The following is an 11,176-nucleotide window of genomic DNA, read 5'->3' as shown; positions in this document are numbered from 1 at the left end:
GTGCTTTCATACTATGATACGTCAGGTTCCGTATATATGGAACTATTCTCACGTAGAAACAATTCTTCTAGGATAGAATACCTCCATACAGACGGCATTCAATGAGCATGTTACGATTTTTTTCTGTTGAATTCTTATGCCTTGGTATGAAATCGGAGGCCAACAAAAGTGCAGTAAGGGCCCACGCACTGGTAGAGCCATATTATAGCTCCATACAACTTGGAGGTTTGTGCAGAGCCATGTGCATGAGGCTTAAGGAATTACTATTACAGTAAACAAAAAACACGGGGGCAGAGCTATTAATTGTGGCTTAAAGTTAGGGTACGGCCAGACGTGGCGGAATTGCTGTGGAATTCCGCTGCGGACAGTTTCTCCATTGGTTTTCACACCTTTTTAGTTATGTTCGTGCACACGTGGCGGAAAACTCCGCTGCGGACCGTAGGCTGCGGTGCGGAATTTGATGTCCACAGCACACACTGGCTGTTGCGGACTTGTTGCGGACTTGTTGCGGAATTTCTCCATTGACTTAAATGGAGTTTCAAAATTCCACAATGAAATCCGCAGATGTTATGTGTGTTGCGCTGTGGATTGGTTTTACAAACAGGATATTTCTTCATCCTGGCTGGAACTTTGTGTTTCGAGGTCTATAGCCAGACTGAGATGAAATGTTTTAAAAGAGAGCAGGATGTACTCTTCACCTGAATCCACAACAACTAATCCGCAGCAATTTCCTTCACATTTTACGCAAAGGCGCAACGGAATCTGCAATGCAGATTATGTGCGGCATTGATGTCGAGAAAGTTGCAAAGTGTCTAAAACACACACATTTTACCGAACGCCATGTACACCACTTTTTTAGCGCCATTTGTGTCAGTATCTGGCGCATTTTGCTTAGAAAATCTTTTCTCCAAATGTTGATCTACACCATTATTTCTTTGTAGTATAAAATATATTTTTTCTTAGTTGGGTGGCTGCAGGAGAAACAGTTCTAATACACGTGAGGAAGGCTAAGGTAGAAACATTTTTGCTATCCTGCCACTTACCACTTTAATCGACTGGCAAATAGTTTCAAGATGCCCAATGCCATTTACTATAAAAAAAAAACAGGGTACATAAAAACTGTCTGTGCCCCAGAGTTACTACTACTGTGTTATTTCCATTTTGAGTTATATTACTGTATATACTGCTGGACTTGGGATTATGACCTTATGTAGTCTGTCATAAGAAAAACATCTGGGGAAGGATACATTGAATATACAAATGTGGGTCTATTTCAAGTTATGTTATGGTTTTCCCCCATGTATTAGAACCATGGGGCGTATGCTTTTTAAAAACTCAGTTATATTCTACTTCTTGCATTATACCACAAAACAACCATTACCACTATACAATATTATGTATAACTTAGTAATCAGTGAAATTATACTTTAATGCATTTCATACTTACAGAAACTCTGCCTTTCTCTTACTACCATTCAATCAAGGGCAGTGATTATGTTTTAATTAAATTTAATTACATTTTGGACAGTATAATTATGAACCATTTCAAAGCCCCGGACGTAGCTTTTTCAGAATATCTCTAAAGTTGAAGCACTTACAAAGTTGTAGAGGAATGTAATTACTTCTTAAAGGGGTTCTCCAGCTAGATAAATAAAGCCTCCAATTATTTAGTTAATTAGCTTCCTATGAAACTGGACCCGTGTGTATGTGAAGTAGGAAAAGTTTGAATCCCACTACAATATGTAAATGTTTACTGTGTAAACTGCTAAAGAATGTAGTGGAGTGAAGTGTTCCACTGTTTCCTCTTACCTCACCTTGGAGGTTAATCTCTCTGGTATCTCACACCAGACGTTCTCTCCTGCATCGCCACCCCAGTGTAACCCACTTGGGGCGCTGCTACAGACGATTGCCTTGTCCGGTGCAGTTCCGGTCACGTAGGCTGCAGAGCACCAGGGTTTGCATCAAGCCTCACGGGCACAACAAAGCGAGGTGACCTCGCTTGTGCTGGCTCTTAACTCCGGACGGCATTCCTCGCACCTGCCGCTCTACTGACCAGTTAGATTAGCTCCGTGATACAGTTACAGTAGTGTACAAAAAAATAGCAGTCTTACATCATTAACCTGATAAATTAATGTTTTTGGTAGAAGTGATATTTCTACATAGCAAATAATATACTTGTAAGTGTAGTAAAGTAGTAGAAAAAAAACAGAGCCAACAATCAGGACATGCGAGCCGCTCATTCTGAGTAATTGAATCATTCAGTGAAAGGGGCTTGTTCAAAATAATAGCAGTGAGGAGTTAAATTGGTGAAGTCATTTATACTGGGGAATAACAGGTGTCAATTTTGACCCTTATTTAAGGTAGGTGGGGGGAAAATGTTGCACATGTTGGTTATAGTTGGTTATTGGTTCCTTCTGAAATACTGGGTCGTTCCAGAAATTGTTCTGTTGAAAAACATACTTTGATTAAAAAGTTGATTGGAGAGGGAAAAACATGTAGAGAAGTGAAGCAAATTATGGGCTGCTCAGCTAAAATTATCTCAAATGTCTTGAAGTGGCAACCAAAACCTGAAAGGCGTGGAAGAAAGCAGGAAACTAATGTTCAAATGGATCGAAGAATAACCAAAATGGCAAAGGCTCAGCCAATGATCCCCTCCAGAAAGATCAAAGAAGATCTGAAGTTACCAGTGAGCACTGCTACAATCAGAAGACGATTAAAGGGGTTTTCCAGCTTCTGACAACTGATGATCTATCCACCGGATAGGTCATCAGTACATGATCTGTGGGAGCACGACACCCGGGCCCCCGCACAGATCAGCTGATCCGGTGCCACCGTGCATCGGATGTACAAGCCAGAAGCAGTTGGCTCCGGCCATGGAATATTGGCCGAGCTGTGTACTTCAGCTCTGCTCCTATTCAAGTGAATAGGAGCAGACCTGCAGTTCTGCAGCACGGCCGCTATGCTATGTACGGAGCCAACTGCTTCCGGGCTCCGTACATAGCATTATGTGCCACAACATCCGGCGCTCGCAGGCCACCGGAGCGGCTTATCAGGTATCGGACCCGCACCGATGACATACTGATGACCTATCCGGTGGATAGTTCATCAGTTGTCAGAAGGTGGACAATCCCTGTAAGTGAAGCCAAGTTACCAGCAAGAACTCCCCGCAATGTCCCGTTGTTGAAAAAAAGACATGTCCTGAAAAAAAGACATGTCCTGAATAGGTTCAAATTTGCCAATGAACACATTGACTGGCCCAAAGATAAATGGCGCAACACTTTGTGGACTGATAAAAGCAAAATTGTTCTTTTTTGGGTCTAGTGGCCGTAGACAGTATGTCAGATGACCCCCTGAGCATTGAATTCAAGCCACAGTACACTGTGAAGGCAGTAAAGCATGGTGCTGCAAAAATCATAATATGGGGATGTTTCTCATACCATGATGTTGGGCCTATTTATCGCATATAATGGATCAGTTTGAACATTGAGGAGATCATGTTACCCTATGCCGAAGAAGAAATGCCCTTGAAATGGGTGTTTCAAAACAACTGTCGCGTAGGGTTCGTTAACCCACTAGGCCGTACCACCTTGTCGTATGGTAGCTGGCCAACACAGCGCAGGTAACAGTCTATAGTTCGTATAGGGTACCTGTGGCTGCTCGGACAGTAGCAAGGCAGGCTTGTTTGGGACTAGGCAGCGGGTATTTGTCAGGCGTGGAGTAGCAGGACAGGCGTGGAATACAGCACAGCACGACTACAGCACAGCACGGCACTTGACCAGGATAGCATGGGATACAGGATACAGGAAACACTGGGAACTGGAAAACACTGGGAGACCATTTGCATAGACAAACTAGGATACGACAAACAACGCTCAGGCATCGAAGCAAGGGGCTGGGCCCCTTTTATATTCAAGAGCACTCATTGGATGATTAAACATTAAAGTCCGGTGCGTGCGCTGCCTTTAAGAGCGGGCACGAGCGTGAGCGCGCACCCTACGGGATCCGGCCGAGGTGAGTGGAAGTGAGCTCTGGCATCTCCAGAGGAGGAGACTGGGGCCAGCACTCGCAGACCCATGGCTGCAGCCGTCAGGAGGAGAGTGAACCTGATGGCCCGCAGCCACGGACATGACAATGACCCAAAACACACCAGTAACTGAACAACATCTTGGTTACAAACAGGATTAAAGAAGCACACCACTTTTTTCTGACCTGTCTGGAATCACTGTGCTTTTCAGCATACCGGAACTCAGGCTCTCAATGCATTCCTATGTCAGCCAGAACAAGGCTCCATAGGAATCCATTGAGAGCTTGACTTCCAATTTCCTGAACAGCAGCGATTTCAGACCAGGTCAGAATGAAGATCACATGAGCGGCGCTGGACACGAAAAATTACAAGATGCGGGGATCGGTAAGTTTCTACACACAGCACCCCACTGAAACGCCAATCTACAAATGGAGGGTGCAATAAAAAAAATAAAGTGGAGTGCTTCTTTGAGGTAATGGAGTGACCAGCCTATTCCCCTCAATCCCATAGAGTACTTGTGGGGTGACATCAAAGATGGGGTTTGAGGCAAAACCCAAAAATGCAGAAGAACTGTGGAATGTCGTCCAATCTTCCTGGACTGGAATACCTGTTCAGAGGTGCCAGAAGTTGGTTGACTCCATGCAACACAGATGTCAAGCAGTTCCCAGAAACATTGGATATGCTACTAAATATTAGTTCGGTAATGTGAAATCTGAAACAATTTTTCAATTTATACATTACATTTCTGAGTCTTTAAAGAAAAATGCCGGCACTGCTATTTTTTTGGACAGCCTAATATTCCTTTTTCTTTACTTTCTGTAAAGGATTAACACAAAATGGATAAGTGTTGTTATTGTTTTGATTTGGAATTGAATGTGTAGTATTTCCAGTGCATTTGCATTTAAACAAATAAAAGTTATTATAGTGATTTTGCGCTTTATTTGCTTTTTTAAACTCACTGCTATTTTTTTTAACACTACTGTATGTACTGGGGCACCATATGGGGTCACACTCCGTGGTACCATCACACGGACTCCGATAATTTGAGTAGTTGTTTGTCAATAAAAATTTTAAAAAGCAGCATCAGGTTTACAGTAACACCGAAAAAGGCCATACTTACAAATGGACACAGCCAGGTCAGAAACGCTGATGAAAGGGCGAGCAGGTGCTTTAAATAATAATAGCCACTCTCACTGGTCTTGAGGGGAGTGGTGTGTGGTGCATGGGATGTGTAGTAAGAAATAATAAATGAATAGTGTGTGTGCAAGTGTAATACTATAAGTGAAATGTAGGGGGCAGTAATGAGTGAAGTGCCTCAATAGAAATAAATGGATAATGGGGTGCAAGTGAGTGAAACATGGAGGGATAGTGTGTACGTCATGAGGCACAACGTGTATAGCCAGGTAGAAGCCTATTTGTGATGCCTTGATAATTCATAGAGCGGGCTGCCCTGCTTGCTATGCCAAACAACAACACACCATGCTCTCCCAGCATCAAAGACCCGGCTGTGTCCAAGAGAAGCGAATATACATAATAATGAAAAATACCTGGGGTATTGGTAATAATTTTGGCCAAAAGGACGCAAGCTCGCAATCCACGACAAGGATCCCCAGACTTGCGAGTCCCTAACTCCTAAACTGGAACAGAACGTTCCTGATGCACAAACAGAACCGATAAAAACAAGGGGACATATACAATAACACCGAAAAAGGCCATACTTACAAATGGACACAGCCAGTGCATTTGCATTTAAACAAATAAAAGTTATTATAGTGATTTTGCGCTTTATTTGCTTTTTTAAACTCACTGCTATTTTTTTTAACACTACTGTATGTACTGGGGCACCATATGGGGTCACACTCCGTGGTACCATCACACGGACTCCCATAATTTGAGTAGTTGTTTGTCAATAAAAAATTTAAAAAGCAGCATCAGGTTTACAGTGTAGGAAATTAAATTTAAAAAAAAAGTTTCCTCTAAATGCTTCTTTCAAAAACAAGCATGATAATAGGGTTGTAACAAAGGGGTTGTCCGAGATTATTAAAAAAAAGGAAAGTAACTTCAGTAAATTAAATAAAATAAAAAAGAAAGATTCCTCAGTCGTTCCAGGGCCAGTGCTCCAATGGTCCCCACTGCTGTTGCAGCGATGACGTCAAGTACATCAATTATATGTCCGAAGAGGCCAGTGATTGGCTACAGAGGTCATATGAATGATGTACATGAGGTCATCGATGCTTGACTGGCGGGGACCACTGCAGCATCGGATCTAGAGCAGAGGAGGATTTAACAGGTGAGTAACCTTTTTTTTCCTTTTTTTTTTTATTATGGAACATTTATGTAGTTACTTTCTTTTTAAAAATTCTTGGATAACCCCTATAATAGCAAGCCAAAAGCTCCTCTACATTATTATTGTTGTGTTGTTGTTTTTTTTTTGGTACGTTAGTGATACAGTAGGTAACTACACTATTATTGCCCTGTATGAACCCAGCCTAGAAGGCAACAAAATACTCTTTATTTTATAAATGTATATATATCCATATGTAGTGAGCAAGGATTCAGCGGGCCGGCGGCCATAATTCTAAACAAGTATCAGAACTTTACAACACGACTTGTGACAAACATGTTCTTAATTGAATCTGTTCCCTTTTCATCTTCTGGGCTAGGGGTGTACACAAGAAGTTCTTATTTAATTGCACAGTCCATAATTCACCACTCAGTAGCTTGACAGGTGCCTAGAATCAGTTCATCTCTCGATGGCATTTTTGGCAAGCCCTCCCTAGGGAAGTCACAAGGACATCTGTCACTGATACTAAGACTCGGATACACAGTCAGGGTCACACAAGATAATAAATACATGATAGGTTCATAGGGTTCATTAAAACCAGGATTGAATCAGTGTATTAACAGGAAAGCAGATCTATATAGAACTATTTGCTCAATTTTAGAATGATATCAACATAAAAAATTATAATCATAATGCAGATTTTTTTTTTTTACTATTTTGGCCTAAGGACAAATTATTAGTTTTGCATATTTTGCACTACTGCAGCTCTCCCATTTATTAGAAGATAATCTATATTATAATGAGTCTATGCAAACATTAGCAGCTGCGCTGCATTTCTACAAAGCCTCTTTTGTAACAGGAGGGCCAAGATTATCCTCAGGGATGCTGCATGGCTCAGAGGCTATTGTAAAGCTGCCATCCAGGAGAGTGATGGCGTTTGCCCTTCATAAACTCTGCAGAGCGCTGCGAATGTCACCCCTTTTCACACCCAACCTCAATCTGTCTAGTGAGGAATTTTATTCCAAAAAGTGTCTGTCGTGGACTGGACATAACATCATTTTCGCTCAGTTTCTTCCATAAACTTTTCAAAGTGCAATGTTAAAGGGACAGAACCATTCTTATAAATTAAAGAAAATTTTATTTTCTAAAGCAAACAGTATAAGGTTCCTTGTGTCTGCCAAACTTAATAATAGTTGTTGCCCTGCTTTCTTCTACTTAGATAATAATAATAATAATAATGTAAACTAATAAAAGATTAATAATAGTGGTAATTATAATGATATAGCGCCATTTTTATAGATTACCCTTCCTACGAAATAGGCATGCAAATAATTTATTTGGGACCATCTTTTATATCCATGCAAAATCATTGTTTTTTTAAGCAATATTTCAGACTAGTAGTCTCTGGGAAACAATGTTAACAGCTCTTCGTCCAGAATGTGAATGATGCAGCTCTCTCCCTCCCTTTCTCAGAGTAAACTCCCAGCATGGTGTAAAGAATAAACCAGTTTCTGTCTCCGTAACTGAGGAATCTCCCACAATAATAACTGTCCACTATACAAGCAGTGGCAATAGTATGCCACAGGCAAGCATTTGGAGAGGTTGAGGCTCCTATTACAGTATTTTCCGGATTATAAGGCGCACCGGATTATAAGGCGCACTTTCTATGAGCGCCTTATAAGCAATCTTGTTTCATATATAAGGCGCACTGGATTATAAGGCGCAGCACATTACCGTTAAATAAACCATTGCTCAGACTGCAAGTCAAAATTTATTACACTTTTTAACAATAACTTGCAACTGGTTCAGCTGTAATTGCAAATCAAAACGTTTACCGTACTTTTTCAGTTCATTCCTCCACCAGAAATCCATCAAATCCGTCATCTTCAGTGTCGGAGTTGAACAGTTGGGCGATTTCGGCATCAAGCATGGGGTCCTCCTCTTCATTATCCGAGTCGGTCTCGTTGCTGCTGCTAGGCTCTTCAGTGGTGATTCCAGCCTTCCTGAAAGCTCGGATGACACTGGAGACTGATACATTCTTCCAGGCATCCACGATCCACTGGCACATAGTGGCATAACTCGCACGGCGTTGCCTCCCTGTGTTGGTGAATGTGTGGTCACCTTCTGTCATCCAATGCTCCCATGCAGCTCGCAATTTAACTTTAAATGACCTGTTGATGCTGATATCTAGCGGCTGGAGCTCTTTGGTTAATCCACCAGGGATGACAGCAAGCTCCGAATTAGTTTTCTTCACTTGGGCTTTGACAGTATCGGTCACGTGGGCGCGCATCGAGTCACAGACCAATAGGGATGGGGATTTGTGAAAAAAGCCACCCGGTCTCTTGACGTAGACCTCCCTCAGCCACTCACTCATCTTCTCCTCATCCATCCAGCCCTTTGGGTTAGCCTTAATGATGACACCAGCAGGAAAATTTTCTTTAGGCAAAGTCTTCCTCTTGAAAATTATCATGGGTGGTAGTTTCTGGCCATTAGCCTGACAAGCGAGAACTACAGTGAAAGATGACTTCTCATTTCCTGTGGTACGTATAGATATCGTACTGGTCCCTGTTTTCTCAACAGTACGGTTTACGGGGATATCGAAAGTGAGGGGAACCTCATCCATGTTAATAATGTGTTCTGGCTGGATATTCTTTTCATTTATCTTGGTTATGCAGTAGGTGCGGAAAATGGCCAGCTTCTCTTCATAATCCTTTGGTAATTGCTGGCACACAGTAGTTCTGGTGCGAATGGAGAGATGACGCCTTTTCATGAAACGAAAGCACCATGAAGGACCTCCTCGAAAGTCCTTGATCTCCATGTCACGTGCTAAAGCAGTGGCTTTGAGTCGAATAGAGACAGTGGAGACGCTTCTACCTGCGTTTCTCTGTTCCATAACCCACTGTTCTATTTTGTCCTCCAACTGTGGCCACCTTGCTTTGTTTCCTCGGAAACTCAGTTTGGTCTTCTTTACTTGGCGGAGGGCATCTTCTTGTTTTCTCCACTTACGCACCATGGATTCATTAATGTTGAATTCTCTTGCAGCTGCCCTATTTCCATGCTCTACTGCATAACTTATAGCTTTAAGCTTGAAACCTGCATCATAAGCATGTCTCTTAACAGGAGGCATTTTTTGGGGTAGTGGGTATAGTTAACGCTAAAGCACAGATATATTGCAAGGATCCTGCGCACAGAGCTGTAAGTATCACTCAGTGTGGCTCCTGACTACGGTGGCCGTAATGCTCAATCCATTTATGGATACTGTAAAAACCCAAGTGAAGAATAAATTCATAGGCGCACGGGGGGGAGGAGCATGGTGTGTGCTGTGGTATGCCGCCGCCGACCCCTGCCGCCCACGATAGAGGTAAAGGATCCTGTATGAACCCCTCTCTTTACTGTCGGGTTCATATATAAGGCGCACCGGATTATAAGGCGCACTTTCTATTTCTGAGAAATTCTCAGCATTTTATGTGCGCCTTATAGTCCGGAAAATACGGTACACTACTTAAGAATGGTATGTACTTATAGTCCATTGTAACTTATGTATCCTTGAAATCAGGCCAATCATTGTAGTATATTTTTTTTATATAAATATAAAAGTATTATTAATAATTGTTTTCCCATTTTGTTTACAGGATACAGAAATGAAAATGGGAGTTGTACACAGAAGGGTAAGTTCTGTGATAAAATCTTTTTTTTTGCATTTGCAGTCTATCATTTCATTTGGGACTGACATTTTTTTATAAAATTAATCATATCTCCATTTTACCCAGACTGCTTGAAAAATATTATTGTCAATTGGCAACAGTATGATGGAATACAGAGATTTAAAATGTCTTATTTTTTGGGTCTGTTTTTCTTTTTTGGTACTAAAATTAGGCAAGGGCTCGAAATTTGGTCCCTCATGAGGAGCAATAAAATCATGGCATACCACAACTTACCGTTTCGATTTATTGCGTTTCGACCATTACTTTTTACCTCGTAGGGAAAGGTTAAAGGGGTTTTCCAATACTTTTTTTTATTTTTTAAATCAATGCAATGTTCCTCTATTAAGATATTAGTGCACTCTGTCTAGCTTTTTCTTGATAATAAATGGTTTTAGTAACATTACTCCCTATTGTTTACCTTGAGAGGTTTGTTTTGCTCAGTAAGTTCATTCCTCTTCTCTTCCTGTGTTTCTCCTCCCTGCATGCACTGCTCTAGTCCCAGCCATGCAATGTGCATGCAGCAGTGCACTTGCTCCGCCTACTACACCCAGCTCTACTAACTTCTGCAATCCCAGTCTTCATTTTGGTGCTCTCATTCTATTACTGCTAGCACAAGCTGAAATCACTGGATATCTGCGTTTTTAAACAACACTGACCCTATATGATGATACGTAAAGTTTGGTCTTTATAATTATACGTTTTCTAAATGTATATTAACTGTTTATACAGTCTTAGTTTTAAATACTGTATTTTATATATATATATATATATATATATATATATATATATATATATATATATAAAATAAAAAAAATTGAATTCTAACATGTGAATTGGGATAAAAGGAGCAATACCTGTGGATCGCCGCTGCATCCTGTGTCGGAGATTCACAGTGAGCAAGAAAAAACTAAAGGGAAGCAGCGCTCCTAACTAGCCATCGATGAAAAATAATTCCCCTTCATGTAACTCTGCTACCTGTCAACTGAAAAGTCATCCACCACAGGGAAAAATGTTAGTCCATCATGTCTGATTCCCAGGTGTTTCTTTGCGGTACTCCTCTGTGTGGAAAAATTTTTCACTCTGGCAGCTGATTTTTCCATTGACAGGTAGCAGAGTTACACAACAGGAAAACAAATTCCCCATCATGTAACTCTGCTACCTGTG

The 11,176-nt window shown here is 41.3% G+C and overlaps 1 protein-coding gene across 2 annotated transcripts in view; it reads left to right on the top strand.

Annotated features, from left to right (window-relative positions):
* The window catches only part of ADARB2 (adenosine deaminase RNA specific B2 (inactive)), a 540,786-nt gene that overhangs the window by 232,861 nt on the left and 296,749 nt on the right, over positions 1-11,176 (top strand). For both annotated transcript variants that reach the window (XM_075827434.1, XM_075827433.1), the window contains exon 3: positions 9,941-9,976. In XM_075827434.1, coding sequence (XP_075683549.1) covers positions 9,941-9,976 — 36 coding nt within the window. The remainder of the gene's footprint in view (positions 1-9,940; positions 9,977-11,176) is intronic.

The sequence above is a fragment of the Rhinoderma darwinii genome, chromosome 5 (genome assembly GCF_050947455.1).
Source record: "Rhinoderma darwinii isolate aRhiDar2 chromosome 5, aRhiDar2.hap1, whole genome shotgun sequence".
In the NCBI taxonomy this organism is placed as follows: domain Eukaryota; kingdom Metazoa; phylum Chordata; class Amphibia; order Anura; family Rhinodermatidae; genus Rhinoderma; species Rhinoderma darwinii.
Note: the sequence above shows the minus strand (reverse complement) of the source record. Positions and strands in the feature narration are given on the sequence as shown.